Source organism: Falco peregrinus, chromosome 15, assembly GCF_023634155.1.
Source record: "Falco peregrinus isolate bFalPer1 chromosome 15, bFalPer1.pri, whole genome shotgun sequence".
NCBI lineage: Eukaryota > Metazoa > Chordata > Aves > Falconiformes > Falconidae > Falco > Falco peregrinus.
The window spans coordinates 7,061,854-7,077,107 of NC_073735.1; the positions used below are offsets into that span (position 1 = coordinate 7,061,854).

The 15,254-nt window shown below is 57.8% G+C and overlaps 1 protein-coding gene across 2 annotated transcripts in view; it reads left to right on the plus strand.

Annotated features, from left to right (window-relative positions):
• DSCAML1 (DS cell adhesion molecule like 1) overlaps positions 1–15,254 on the plus strand; it is a 113,927-nt gene that overhangs the window by 80,283 nt on the left and 18,390 nt on the right. Inside the window, exons 4-11 of one of the 2 annotated variants that reach the window (XM_055819441.1) lie at positions 1,129–1,275; positions 2,654–2,932; positions 3,855–4,130; positions 4,715–5,011; positions 7,038–7,310; positions 10,612–10,890; positions 11,196–11,315; positions 11,456–11,632. In XM_055819441.1, coding sequence (XP_055675416.1) covers positions 1,129–1,275; positions 2,654–2,932; positions 3,855–4,130; positions 4,715–5,011; positions 7,038–7,310; positions 10,612–10,890; positions 11,196–11,315; positions 11,456–11,632 — 1,848 coding nt within the window. Of the gene's footprint in view, positions 1–1,128; positions 1,276–2,653; positions 2,933–3,854; positions 4,131–4,714; positions 5,012–7,037; positions 7,311–10,611; positions 10,891–11,195; positions 11,316–11,455; positions 11,633–15,254 lie in introns of those variants that run through there. The other variant, XM_055819442.1, reaches the window with a different exon arrangement.

A 15,254-nucleotide genomic window follows, 5' to 3' on the forward strand; every position in this document is an offset into this window, starting at 1 on the left:
CAAGTGGACCATGCCACCTCAGCTGAGGTTTGGTGGCAGCTGGTGCTGGAATAAACCCCAAAGGGCCCCCCGAAACTGGGGTCAGACATTTGCTGTCACTGTTAGCACTGGCTGTGGGGCAGGGTAAAGGGGTGCCCAGCTGGGCAGGGGGGTCCTCTCCAGTGCCTCTGCTTACCCTGCCCTCTGTGTAGCCACTAAGTTGTGCCACAGCACAGGTCTTTCTATTTGTGTTAATTACTGTTATTATTCATGGTGAATTATAGGGGTCAGGCTGGCTTCATGAATGACTCCAAGACTTTTCCTTGTGTGTGCTGGCATGCACCAGGCTCCAGAACCTGCTGGGCAGAGGGGGCTGCTCTGCTGGGGCTGTGCTGCCCTGCCGGCTCTCCTGCCATCCTCCTCCCAGGGCTCAAATATCAGCTCGAGCCCTTATTTGTTTTCACATGCTTCTAAGTAAGTTAAGCTAATTATTAACTCAGCGGGACAGATTCACTTTTAATTGCCGCGTTGCTATGCAGCACACGGCAATGTGGCGGTGCGGCGGAGCATCGTGCTGGTGGAGCATCGTGCCACGCACTCTCCTCACCCTCTGCAGCCACAGTGTTGCTGCGACTCCATGGCCAGAGCTCATCGCGCCAGGCTGTGGGCAGGCAAGCTACCTAAATCTGCCCTCAATCTGAGCCCCGGGGAGTGCAGATGTGTGTAAGGACACCCTGAGCCCACCTTCATGCCTGGGTGGGTGTGTTTGTCGCAGGATGAATGCCGGAGGGAGGCAGGCTATGCCCGCAAACACGGGGGCCTGCTGTTGCACACCCATGTGCTGCTTTTGCACACCCATGTGCTGCTGTTGCACGCACAAGGCTGTTATGGCAAGTGATGCTGCTCACCCGTTTTGGTCTGACTTAAAAGCTCCAGCCCCCAAAGATGAAGCCAGAGGCCGCACCCTGATGCGGTCAGGGTGCAGGGAGGTGGAGGAAGGACCTGCTTTGCCTGCCTGGCTCCCTGCCTGTGGCTCTGGTGCTGCCTGGAGGACAGGGACTCTGCCTGACCTGGGTGCCAAGAGCCTGGGAGATGACATGCTGGGTCAGGGCTGGCTTGCTCACCTTTCTCCTCCCTTTGTGTCTCCAGAAAATAGGTTTTTTATTACTTCTTATGGAGGTTTGTACATATCGGATGTGCAGAAGGAAGATGCCTTGTCCACCTACAGGTGTATCACCAAGCACAAGTACAGCGGGGAGACACGGCAGAGCAACGGAGCCAGGCTCTCGGTCTCAGGTGAGCACATGGCTGCCAGCAATACCGGCAAGGGAGAGCCCTGCCCCACAGACCTGGCGTGGTTCCTGTGCCCATGGCGGGGTCCAGTCCTGCCTGCATACCTGCTCCCCTGCCTGCCCACAGCAGCGCCTGTCTTCCTGGGGTGCAGGAGGCAATAGGATCGCTACCTCCCGTCCCCACGGTGAGAGGACATCCCAGTAAGGGGTAGGAGGTCCCATCGGGGCTGCACAGGGGGTTTGTGCTGCCTTGCATGAGCCACAGAGCACACAGCACCCCCCGGCACTGGCCACGGTGGGCGGCAGTGATGCGCGGTACCCCGAGCAAGAGGCGATGGGGTGCGATGCAATGCGATGTGACAGCCCGCGATGTGAGCAGCCTGACGCGATGTGACGAACATGCAAGCGATACTGCAGCGGAGGCAGTGCAGTCCGTAGTGCCGGGTGTCTCGGGGCGCTCCCGGCTCTGCTGACTGCCCAAATTACTCTGCTCGGGAGGGAGTTCGTCTGACTCTTAGCCACGTCGCTGATCCTGCCACTCGGCTGCAGTGCGCCCACTTTCTGCCATATGCTTTTTCCATCCTCGGGTGTGCAGGCTCTGGCTCCCATGCTAGCTCCTCGAATTAACCCCACAGCAGGTAGGGAAAGAGTCTGGGATGGCCACGCTGGGGCTTGCCTGACCTTGCCCTACCCTCTTAGAGACCCGAGGGTCCCATGTCCCACCCATAGCCATCCTGCCACGAAGCCCCTGGCGAGCACAGGCAGCTGCCGGGTGTATCATCCCCTCTCCATGCGCATTCGATCTGGCCCAGTCCCCTCCTGGTCGCTGTCATTATTTACACGTCACGGCGTTTTACTTCTGCTTGGGAGTAATGAAAGAGGTTTCTTTCCCCTGGAATTTAATTTCACGCCTGAGACTTGGTGATTAATTTTCTCCTTTCCCAGCTGCCTGATGGGCCCCTTTGCTTGTAAATTTTGAAATGTGCCACAGAATTTGTGTATTTTGCACCAATTAGGTGTCACCTTGAGTAATTCCTCCGGTGCTGAGTTTATTCGTCCTATCAGCTAGTAAGATGCATTTTCCTTCTCACCTCCCCGCGAGCCCACTGCCCCAGCCACCGATGGCCATGCTGGCTGCCCCAGGTGGGACAGCCACCCCTGGCCTGCCCTGGTCCCATGCCCAGCAGAGGATGTAGCTGGCATCCTGCACTCCTGCCCGGCAGAGCCACCGGCTCACGGGGGTGGGGAGAGATGCTTTGCCCTGGCTGATGCCGAGGGGGCACAGTGGCACCAGCGGCACCATGCCCAGGACCAGGTCCCTGCAGGGAGAAGCCTCGCCACCTCTTCTTCACCAGGTGAGTCTTTTTCCTTTCCAAACCTAGACCCAGCGGAGTCCATCCCCACGATGCTAGACAGCTTCCAGTCCAAGGAGGTGAAGGCGGGCTGGCTGGTGGAGCTGCCCTGCATCGCCTCGGGTTACCCCAACCCGGCTGTCCGGTGGATCAAGGATGGGCGCCCGCTCCCTGCTGACAGCCGCTGGACCAAGCGTATCACAGGCCTGACCATCAGTGACCTGCGTGTGGAGGACAGCGGGACGTACATCTGCGAGGTGACCAACACCTTTGGGTCCGCGGAGGTCACGGGGACCCTCACGGTCATAGGTGAGAGCCGGCAGGGAGGAGCAGGGGCATGGCAGCAGGGAGGCTTCTGTCCTGCTGCCTTTCTCAACATAAAGACATTAGAAACACAAAGCCTTAAAGGTTTTATACAGCCATATGAATTACAGACCCTGTATTTCAGCGTGGTGTGTCACACGCTGGAAGCCGCTGCCTTGCCACGCAGCGTGTCTGATGTGGCGTTCAGAGAGCTCGCAGGAGGTTTATCGTGCTGCAGCGGCGCATCTGCAGACATCCCCTGATTTATCGCTTCAATGGGGGCAGGGAGAGGGGCCTTGAGAAAATTCAGAGCAATACCAGGGGATGGAAATTCTTGGATGGCAACGTCAGTTTTACATTAGGTGCCTCTGCGCTTTGTTTTGTTGATTTACATAAAATAAGCTCCAGCCAAACAGTAAACACCATCTGGGCAGGCCAAGTATTCATCGCATGCTTTGTTCCTGGAGGTTCCTGCTGTCACCGGGATTCCGGTGGTACCAGAGCCACTGGGGCCAGCATGCACCGTGCCTACCGTGCCTGCATTGCCTGGAACAGCACTGTGGCAAGCACGCTACTGACCGGGCACCAGCAGCCTGCTGGGAGCCACTGTGGCACGTCCCCAGCTCAGTGCTGTCCCCATCACACCAACCACATCTTCTTCCAGCCATCCTGCCACCTCCCCGACAGTGCCTGCTCTGCCAGCCCCCCTGCTGGGGGCTTGGAGCTGACGTTAAAAGCAGGGGCTGTCAGCAGCAAGGATGGGGGGGGGGGGGGGGACTTGCCTTATTGCTCCGTGACATTTTATGCGTAGTCATGCTGGTGCTTCCAGGGTGGGAGAGGCAGAGAGAGCACAGTAATGACGAGGTGCCTCCTGCTGCGCTGCCTGGCACCACCAATGCCTCACCCGCTCTCGCCCTTTCTCACACAGACCCTCTGCGTGTGACCCTCACACCAAAGAAGCTCAAAACAGGCATCGGCAGCACCGTCATCCTCTCTTGTGCCCTCAGCGGGTCCCCCGAGTACGTCATCCGCTGGTACCGCAACACGGACCTCGTGGTGGTGGATGACTACATCTCCATCCGGGGGATCAGCAACGAGACCCTCCTCATCACGGCCGCGCAGAAGAGCCACTCCGGGGCATACCAGTGCTTTGCCACCCGCAAGTCCCAGACAGCACAGGACTTCTCCATCATCACGCTGGAGGGTGAGCTGGCTTCCTTGGGGTGGGGGCTGGTGGGGGGGGGTTTCCTCTGCCCCTCTCTGAGCCACCGTGTCCCCAGGGTGTGTCGGGATGCTTTGTGCACGGCCAGAGGGCAGTGAGACCCACCAGGGTTGGAGCTCCTGGGGCCAGACTTCTCCCAGCCCACTCACTGGGCTGCGCGTGCCATCTGCAAGCAGCTCAGGGACACGGCACGGCTGAGATGGGAAGGACCAAACTAAGGGTTGACTTGCCCATCCCCAGCCCCTGGGCTGAGGCACTGCCTTTTGCCAGGTGTCCCCTCCCTGATCCAGATCGCTGGATGTTTGGACAAGGGATGGGCTTTGCCAAACCAGGTATCCCCTTGAGCCAACGTCTGTATCAACCAGCGTGTCCCCTTGCCCCCTCTCAGCATCTCCTTGCCGCAGGGATGCAGGCATAGCCACATGCCTGTTGCCGAGCGGTGCTCCTCTGCCAGCTGATGTGGGGCTCCCACCCCGGGCGGGAGCTCAAAGCCATCCCGCCAGCGGGTGACTGCTGCTGCCTGTGGCTGCTGCCCCCTGACCCCCCTCCTGCTGGGTGCCCCCCAGATGGGACCCCCCGCATCGTCTCCTCCTTCAGCGAGAAGGTGGTCAACCCCGGGGAGCAGTTCTCCCTGATGTGTGCTGCCAAGGGGGCCCCCCCGCCGACCGTCACCTGGGCACTGGATGATGAGCCCATCCCGCGGGACAGCGGGCACCGCACCAACCAGTACACCATGTCGGATGGCACCACGGTCAGCCACATGAATGTGACGAGCCCGCAGATCAAGGATGGCGGCGTGTACCGGTGCACCGCGCGGAACTCGGTGGGCAGCGCCGAATACCAAGCGCGAATAAACGTAAGAGGTGCCTGTCTACTTTTAAATATCAGAATAGGACTTTGATTGGGCTTTTGGTTTTGTTCTGTTCCTCGGCCAATCACTCCTCCTTGCCTCTCCCTCCTCTTCCCAGCCGCGTGGGCCTCCCTGGCTGCCCCGACCCTGTTCCCCCAGCTCCCTGCTCCTGCCCTGCTCACTCGCCTGCCTGCCCGCAGGGCTGAGCCTCCCTGCCAATTAAAGCAGGGAGTTTAACGAAGTGCCAAGCAGTCCGGGACCTATGGAGAGCTGGACCTTGGCTTTGCAGGGGCAAAAGTGCAGCGCTCCCCCCGTTGGGGTCTGCTCTCACCCCACCGAACCCCTGCCTCAGGGTCTGTGCAGGGGTGGCAAGTGCCTCCCCCAGAGGGACCCCATGCACAGAGAAGGTGGTGGCAGGCGTGGGAGCATCCCAGGACCCCATGCTCTCCCAACTGCCCCCCGGTCTCAGCAGGAGCCCGGCTCCCTGGCAGCAAATGCACCCACCGGCATAGGGATCTACATGACAAACGATGATGAGGCAGCACATGAAATCGTGGAAAATGAGCTTTGATTTGTCATGTCTGTGTTTTCTTTGTCTGCTAAAAGCCATGGCCACGTTAATCACCGTGTTATTATGGCTGGAGCGTGTTGCTGGGTGTGTTACAGGGAGCACTTTCAGGCATAGGGTATGGTATAAGCCCCTGCCCATTAATAATCACCAATTAAAGCTCACAGGGCTTACAGGTGGGAGCAAGACAGAGACAAGGTAACATTTATTTGTCTACTGAGAAAGAGGGTTGAAGGGCTGTGTTTGTCTGTGTCTCAGGTTTGAAACGGATCTAGTGGCTTTTTGGCTGGGATCCCAGGAGAGTCTGAATTTTGCTGCTGTTTACTGCTAAATTTGGAGCAAGTTCATCCCTCAGCCATGAGAAGCCAGAGCAGCATTTGCAATAAGGATGTTCCCTTGTCTCCCTTTTTCCCTTCTCTCAGCTCTTGACGGGCTGTCACTAGATAAGATTCAGGCTTTTTTTTTGCCCTGGAACGGAGCAAGTCCCTCAGACAGACCCAGGAGATGGTTACAGAGTGAGATGTTAATTTCTTTTTTCCTGCTCCTTTTCTAAACGTGTCTCAGCATGAGAATCACTGTCCATCAGCTCATCCTGAGTGCCTGCTAAGCTGTTATCCTGCGACGCCCTTAGGATGAGGAGTCAAGACAGGGTTAATCTTTAGATTAATTTGCTATTTTATGCAGTGGCTGGGAGAACAATGTAATTATTGATGCATGAAACCTTTTGTTGAAATACTCACCTGCAGCGTTCTCCCAGTCCTTAAGCCAGCACGAGAGCCAGCCAGAAACTGGTGAATAACTGGCTTTTTGGCAATACTCAGGTTGCCACGGGAGGCTCAGAAGGGTGTATTTTTGGGGAGGTGAAGTACTTTTGCCAATGGAAGTGAGGTTCCCGTAGGAGCTCGTCGAGGGTGTTGGGCACAACACAGGCAGGTTCCTTCTGAGAAGAGGCAGAGGGTGGCTGTGACAGTGGGGGAACACTCCCCCTCTCTTCAGCAGTTCCTGTGGCAGCAGGCACTGCTGGAGGAGCGGTGCTGGAGGTGCACTGGGCAGCCGCGGTTCCTGTTGCAGAAACATGCTGCGCTTCCAGACACCGTCTGAGCTCCTCTGTGGACCAACAGTGGTGTCTGAGGGCTCAGCTCCCCCAGCACTGGGGTCACACCTGCAAAACGGGGGTGGGATTTGCTGAAGTGTGGCCATAATCGAGGACCACAGCCCTGGTTCGTAGCTGTGCTGTTGTAGGCATGCGTGAGTAGCTCTAGCTGGAGGTGGCAGCCGATGAGTGGCTTTCCCCACACATGCTCAGAGGAGCCCGTGCCTGCTCCTCACCCAAAACCAGGCTGGGTCCCAACTGTTCTGGTTACCTCCTTTGCCTGTGAAGCTCGCTCTGAAATAGCAGCAGATCTGCATGCAACCAAGCTGCCCTTCGGAATTAACCTAGCCTGCCTCTTCCTTCCTTCCGAATATGTAGGTCCCCCGAGCATCCGAGCAATGAAGAACATAACAGCGGTAGCGGGTAGGGACACTTTCATCAACTGCAGGGTGATCGGGTACCCGTATTACTCCATCAAGTGGTACAAGGACGCTCTGCTGCTGCCCGATAACCACCGCCAAGTGGTCTTTGAAAATGGGACTCTTAAGCTGATGGATGTCCAGAAAGGCATGGACGAAGGAGAGTATCTGTGCAGCGTGCTGATCCAGCCCCAGCTCTCCATCAGCCAGAGTGTCCACGTCACGGTGAAAGGTAAGCAGGTGGAGAGGCCATCCAGGTGGCATTGGGGATGGTCCCAGCTGTGGGATGAAGGCAGAGAAGCATCGCGCAGGGGACTTGGTGGCCACGCAGTGGCTGTGCTCCATAAACGCTATGCCGATGGGAGCTCAGCTCCCACCACCACAGCCTTCAGGAGCTGTCTCAGCTCCTGACGGAGCGGCTACCTGGTCCTGCTTGCGTGCCTGCAACTGCCCTGAGCCACACTGTATCCATTTCCTGTTACAAGTGATGGAGCAAGGATTTACGGTGTAAACATAACGTATTAAAACATCTAACCTTTGCTCAGATCACCTTCACCAATGTTTTTCTGTGTGTGTTAGCTTTTAAAAAAATAATACTCTTGGTCTTCTGAGCACACAGAACATCTTAAAAGCTTCTCCAGGCCATCAATTATTCAGCCCCATTGAGGGAGCTATCAGTCCTAATGAATTGAGCCGGATGCATTCCCTCCCAGTGACTCGCTGAGATTGTGCTGTGAGTGTGCAGTACTCCCGTATCTCCAGTCCTCAGAGTTGTCGGGTCATCTCTGCCCGTTGCCAGCTCAGTGTTTGCAGTAAATCATTTAGACAAACACGGCCGCGCTGGGGACAGAGCTGGCCAATTGTCTTTCTCTGTCTCACCCAGCAGGGTATTTATGGACTGGATTTTACTCTGATCCCCCTCCTTCCCCTCCCTTCCACCATTTTCTTATTAGGAATCAGGTTAGCAAGAGAGTGCATCGAGCTGATTATAGATGCTACCACTTGATTAGTTAATGCTCTTCTCCAAGGCTTTGCAAAGGGAAGAGTAGACTGTGGACAGTCTGGCTCAGGGCAGTGTGGGGAGGACTTCTCTGCCCTCAGGTCTGTGGTGCAGGGCATGGCCAGCCCTGCTTCCCTCACCTGATACAAAATCCCCACCCATGTGGGAGCCCCAGGGCCTGAGAAGGGGCTGGAGCTGGCTAAATGCTGGTCTTCTGCTGGCATGAACTGGAGAGGCAGGGCTGGTGTGGAGAGAGCACCGGTAGGGATGTGTGTGTGTGAAGTTGAATAATGGGGTTCGCTTTTCGTCAGGCGTTGGGAGGGACCATCAGAGGATGCAGGATGCTGAAGTTCAGCCAAGGATCCGTATATTCTGGGAAGGGAGCACTAGCAAACCCTTCTGAATCTGAATTTACTGCCTTGATTAGTGGCTGGTGACAGGCTGAGGAAGGCGAGCGGGTGGCAGAGCGGTGCAGGCCGGCAGCACGCTGCTCTGCCGCAGCCAGACGTCTTCATTCCGCCTGCAGCACGGCTGCCAGAGATTTACACCCAGCCCTGCCTGCTGGATTCCTTATTTGCTCTGGCCATCAGATAAAAGGCCTGTGGAAAAGAATTGCAAAGGCCCTAGAAGATAGTCAGAGCAGAGTGAATAAATATAACTGCGTTGAGCGAGGAGGACAGGATGGTGTGGAGCACCGTAAAGCTTTTATTGCCACAAGTGCCTGGTGACCACATTAAGTGCCACAAGTGAGTTATGCAGGTCTTTCCAAGCACGCAGCAGTAAAAGCTTTTCTTTTACTCCAGTGCTGCTCCCCTGGGGAGTGGGGATGTGCAGGCAGGGCAGCCCCCAGCCCTGCTCGCGAGGCATCACCCCCAGCCACGCTCCCTGCCTGGCATCAAGGGAAGCTCCCGCCGGGGTTTAGCTGCTGCTGCTGAGCCTGGGGACCCCCAGTCCCAGCTTCAAACCTCCCAGCTCCTTGGGGCTTCTGTGGCTGCTGGGGAATGCTGCTGGGGCCCCTTCTCTGTGCTTCCCCAGCAGCACGATCCGAGCACCCAGCCTTCTCCAAAGTGCCCTGACAGCTTGTTATTGCCACAAACGTCTTTGAACGTTTTAATTAATCACGTGCGGGTTTGCTGCTGTCATGGGACCTTCATACAGCTGTGCTCGGGTGACTGCGGCCATTTGGGGAGTGCGGTGCTGACACCAGCTATGCCTGTCCTGCAGCCGGCAGCGCCGGGACACTGTCGGGGCGATGCTTCACCCCATGGGAAGGCAGGAGCAGTCTGCTCGGGCTCCCCTCCAGACCTGAGCTGCTGTGGCTGGCTGGGCTGGGCTCTGCGGTGGGCACCATGGGCAAGGCGACCCTCGTGCGGTGCCCTGGGCTGTGGCTGCATGCCTGGCTCCTGCTGCAGCTGTGAGAGAGCCTGGAAGCCCGGGAGAAAGGAGAATTGCAGCAGGAAACTGGGAAGGAGAGGCGAGTTGCAAGCTCTGGTTGTGGGAAGCTCGAGCAGGGACAGCTCTTCTGTCGAGGGAGACCATCCTTTTCCTGACAGCTCTGAAGCGGCCGGTGGGGTGTGCGCGGAGAGGTGCGGATCCACAAGCCCATCCCCTCTCTGCAATAGACTGCAGTGCATTCCCAATTAATTATTCATTAATTATGGAAAACAGGCAGCACTGGCTCCATGGCTCCAGCAGCTTGAGCCACGTTGCTGTAGCCGGTGAAGGAGCAGGCCAGCCCTGCCTGCCCCTGCCTGCCCCTGCCCGCTGGCAGCACTGTGCAGCCCAGGGGGCGGCTTGCAGCCCCTGCTTGCCCGCTGCTCCGCAGAGCTGCCCAGCTGGGCAGGGGTGCAGAGACCTGGCGCAGCCCCTTGCAATGTGCTGGGTGGGCATGGGGTGGAGATGGGAGCCCCGGGAGGTGCGTGGTGGTGCAAGGAGCTGCTCCCTGCGCCTGTACGGGAGGGCAGCTTATTTCTGCCAAAGGGACAATTGGCAGCCTGCTAATTTAATTATGAAGACTGCGGAAAGAGGATCTCATCTACCAGGTGCTGAGCCTTGTCAAGCTAATTGTCTCCCTCTCTCCGCTTTCTTCCCCCTCCCACATTGCCAGAGATGCTGCAGTTGCCTAATTAAGTTATCAGAAAGATAATGGCTGGTTCTGAATCCAGAGCCTTTAAGAAAAGCATCCATCTAATAATTGCTTTTCTGCAAGCAGATAAATGCTGAGGCGGAATTTCTGTTGGCACGTGTGTGAGAGGTGGCCGGGGCTTTCCCAGAGCAGGGCCCGCTCTGCTAGGAGTCAGTGTTGCTCTGTCCTGCTCTTAACGTGCTGGCCCTGCCAGCTGGGAGAAGTCTTCCTGCTGCTCTCTGCTCAGCAGCACCTTCCACTTCCCCCTGGCTGTGTTCCTGGTGGAAACAAAAGCCCGATTTAGTTTCTGGGCTGCCTCTCCCCCAAGCCCCACTGCAGTTCATCCCCACTGGAGAAAGGCTTTCCCTGGACGGGCTCTCCAGCGTGCTGTGCCTCTCCCCTCGACAGTCCCTCCGCTGATCCAGCCCTTTGAGTTCCCGCCAGCCTCCATCGGGCAGCTCCTCTACATCCCCTGCGTGGTCTCCTCTGGGGACATGCCTATCCACATCACCTGGAGGAAGGATGGGCACGTCATCCTCTCAGGCTCTGGAGTCACCATCGAGAGCAAGGAGTTCATGAGCTCCCTGCAGATCTCCAGTGTCTCCCTCAAGCACAACGGCAACTACACCTGCATCGCCAGCAACGATGCTGCCACGGTCAGCCGGGAGCGGCAGCTCATCGTGCGGGGTGAGTGCCACGGGGCCAACCCAGCCATGCCTGTGGTCCAGCTCCATCCCCGACACTGCTGCTGTTTTGGGCTTGGGAGGGTGGACAGTGAGGGAGGGATGGCATTGGAGGGAGCAGGGGTAAGTTACGAGGCTAGAGAGAGATAGCGCTGTTTGCCGGTTGCAGGAGTGGTTCAGAAGCAGATGGGGAGGGTGAGGAGCAGGGCTGAGCCAGTGCACTCACGTGCTTGCTGGAAGGGAGCAGTTGCAAGGAGCGGCTGGGTATTTTCTTTTTATGGTGACCCTCTTTTCTCCCAAATTACTCAGTGCCTCCTCGTTTTGTGGTCCAACCCAACAACCAAGATGGCATTTACGGTAAAGCCGGGGTGCTGAATTGCTCCGTTGATGGGTACCCCCCTCCAAAAGTCATGTGGAAGCACGCAAAAGGTAGGGGCGAGACATGGCAACACGTGGGGTCCCTTATGTGAGTGGGGGAGAGTCCCCTCCTGGCTTGGCTGCTCCAGCACCGAGCCTCACAAGCGCTCCTCTGCCTTGGCTGAGCTCTGTCTCTCTGTGTCCCCTCCTAGGAAGTGGCAACCCCCAGCAGTACCACCCCATACCCCTCACGGGTCGCATCCAGATCCTGCCCAACAGCTCCCTGCTCATCCGCCACGTGCTGGAGGAGGACATCGGCTACTACCTCTGTCAGGCCAGCAACGGAGTGGGCACAGACATCAGCAAGTCCATGTTTCTCACTGTGAAGAGTAAGTAGCCAGGGCCATGGCAAGGGGTTCTGCATGCCAGTGGGGGTGGCTCTGGCTGCAGGGTGGGTGCTTGTCAGCAGAGCCTGGTCCAGTGCAGCCCCCTCCTCCATGCGAAGGGTTCCCACCATGCCAGCCTGGCTCTGCCTTCGGCCCCACACATCCCTCTGATCGATGCGCGGGGCACAGGGAGGGCATCGATCCCCCTCCTCCCGGGACCTGCTTCCCTCTTGCTATTAAACACACTTGGTCTTTAATAAAACTGATCAATCAATCTACATCATACAGGAGGAAAGGAAATAGCTGGGCTACATTGACAGGGTGGGCCGGAAAGTGTTGTTGGACACTGTGTTTGAACTGCTTATTATTGGATTCCTCTCTGGCTGCTATCAGCAGAATGCATAATTTCCACCTCCTCTTTATTTATTTTGATTGTTGCTGCTTGAACATTCAAACCTCAAAAAGGAGGTGGTGGAGGGGGGACCAGCCCCATCACACTCATCCCTGTGGCAGCTCCAGCGTGTCTCCAGAGCGGGGCTGGGGTCATGGCTCAGCTCAGCAGGGCTAAACTCTGTCCTGCCCATGCCGGGGGGACGAGGCGGTGAGCACACTGGCTTCCTGCCTTGTGCTGAGGGTGATGGAGGTGTCGAGCAGAGCTGTGGGAACCACCACCCCCTGGTTTTCCCCAGGGCAGGGAGCGGCTGGGCAGAGGGGATGCGCGTCCCTCCCTGGGCACTGCCGTGTCCTGGCAAGGGTCTTGCACCTGGGGAATCGCCCAGGAAGAGACGAGGAGAAAGCAGCTCTGGCTCGGGCAGCCCCCTTGCTGCCTGCCCTCCCCAGCCAAGCATTTTATTTTCTGGCATTGGCAGGCATTTTTCTCGGGGCTTCACCCCTCCCCACCAGCCCCTGCTTTCCTGGCTTTCTGCTCCCCTCCCTGTCAGCTATTTAATTTATCCTGCCGACTGATGAATCAAAACGAGCGACTTCAAACAACGCACTTCAATAAGGTGCAGGTACAAAGTCGAGGCGATTAATCCCGAGTGAGCGTGCAGAAGTCTCGGAGCCTGAACTGTTGCCTTGTCCCTGCTATCTGCTGTAATTGCATCCCAGGACAGGTTGCTTGCTGACTTGAATAGCACATAACCTTATTATGCATGTGCTTTTACATTTCCTGGAGACCTCACAGCCTTTGAAAAGGTTTGGATGAATAGGTAGATGAAGTGCTGCAGCCAATTAAGCATTATATGGGGCTCTTTGTTTTGTTTCGTTTTTTGATTTTTGTTTGTTTAGTGAAATGTCAGGCCAATTAAAGTGAGATCAGCGCCGGCTTTCCTTGAAAGTCAGGCCACTGAGGACAGAGTTAAATGAAAGTTAATCAGAGCCCAAACAAAGTGCACTGGTGGTCAGCAGGGGAGAGGGGAGCAGCCGTGGCAGCCAGCCCACATCTGCACATCCCCTTCCCCAATACCACAGCGATGGGCTCTGGGGGCAGCTGGGGAAGGCATCAGGCAAGCACCTGCAGTGCTGGCCGAGCGCCTGTGGGCCCACCAGTGCCAGAAGGAGCTGGCCATGGCTTTTGTCAAGGTGGTGAGCAAGAAAAGCCACCCAGCTTTGCTTGGATGTAACCCTTGGGGCCCCAGCTGTGCCCAGCGCTTGCCTGCAGTGCAGCCTGTGGGGCTGGGGCTTTCCTGTCCCTGGGTGCCCACCCGCGCTGCTCCACTCAGCCCCCGGTACAGGCGCCTGTCTGGATGCCTCACCATGGTGGCGTGTCCTTCCCTGCTTCGGAAAGAAAGTCATTAGTTGTTAGTCGGATGGCCGGGTGCATCGCAGAGCAGAAGGCGGTGAATGCTGGAGGCCGGGAGCGAGCGCCCGGGGGGTGGCTCGCTGGGCTGAGCGCAGGTGAGGGGACCACCAGCGCGTGATGAATGCCATTTAGCACATGGCTGCACACCTCCCCGTGTGTCAGGAGCAGAGCGTGTGGGATGGAGAGGGTCGTGTCCTCGGGGGGGGGCTGTGGGCTCCTCTGCTTGGTCCTGCCCAGCACCATGACTGGGTGAGCCGGAGGTCCGGCCAGGGGGCTGGGAGAGGGGCAGCTGCCTGTGCGTCGTGGGCACAGCCGTGTTTGGAAGTTCGCTGCCGTACAGCAAGAGCATAACTGATTGCTTCCATGCAATTTGAATTAATCTCATGCTTCAGGTGAAACTCAGCTAATCAGTGTAGAAAGGAAGCTGAAATGGGTGCAATCAAATTAACATCACAGAGCTGGCTCCAAACAAGAAAGGGGGGCGAGGGAGGCAGGCACAGCCCTTGTCACCCTTGTCACCGTTCTCATTCAGTTGTCACCAGCGGGCTGTGAAGCGGCTTGTGCCCCAGCCTGGCGCGGGATGGCAGAGCGTGCCGGGGGGCTGTCGGCTCCCTTTGTAGCTAGTCTTATCTCTGCCCACCAAGCGGGACGAGCCTCTTGTCGAGGCCTTGTTAACAAGGCACGGGGGGAGCGTGGCAGCAGTGCTGGCAGGGGCGGCTGTGCGGGCTGGGCACAGGGAGGATGGGTGGGCGCAGGAGGCATTGCAGGCAAGCTGTCCTTGAGGGAAGCCTGTCCACACAGCAGCGCTGAGCCGGGGCTCTGGCAGGCAGGTGCCAGCCTTACTGATGTCCCTGTGCCTGGGGAGGGGGACGTGGACCACCCAGGAGCAGCCCCCAGCATCCCTCGGAGGGTCCTGTGGCCAGTCCTGAGTGATGCTGTCCCTCTGCAAGTGGCACAGATGTTCCAGGGCAAGCATCGGGTACCACGTCAAGAGGCCTGTGCACCCCAGACTGTGCTGCCTGCGCAGCTGGCTGAGGTTTTCTTCTGGTTTGGTTTGCTGCTTCCCCCACTCTGGACTGCATGCCACTCTCCTGGGACCCTGGCAATTGAGAGAAGTTGATATGTTTACATCCAAGGAGCTGCTTTTAATCAAACATCAATAAGTGCATTTCAGCGAAGCAGAGCCTGAAACGGAGCTCCTCTCCCAGGGCCGCCAGTTGCCAAGAAGAGGGCTGATGCTTCCACAGCTGCCTCAGCTCTGTGGGGCTGTCCTGCCCCTGCAGCACCTGCGCCCACGCACCCCCCTGCACCGCACCGCCCTCCAGCCTGGGCTAAACGAAGGCTGAATGCAGGGAAGCAGCCTCCTGTGCCCCCGCCTGCTTCTCAATGGCTTCCTTGGGGCAGGAACTGGGGACAGCAGGCAGGAGCCCGGCAAGGGCTGCTGTAGTGCCAAAACTGAGTGCCGAGACGCTGTCCTAGCTGTGAGTGCCCTTATTCTGTGGTCTGTGTGCTCAGAGCCAGAGCAACGGTCGGTCCCATGTCTGGGATAGGTGCAAGAGCCCCCCGGCTGTTCTTGTGCTCTGCCTTCACCCCAGTGGGGTGCGGGACGCTGGGGCTCAGCCAGCCCTTCCCATGCCTGCCCCACTCCCCGGCGTAGCCCTGGCATCGGGCTGCAGGCTGGCAGAGGTGTTGGGGCTGGGGGAAAGTGGGGACTGGCTGAAGGTGGGATGGGGCAGAGCTAGGAGAAGTCTTGCTCTGTTTCTTGTAGCTCTGGTTTTCCCATGCCCTGGACTGCAGGTCTGGCAGCAATGCACCACGGGT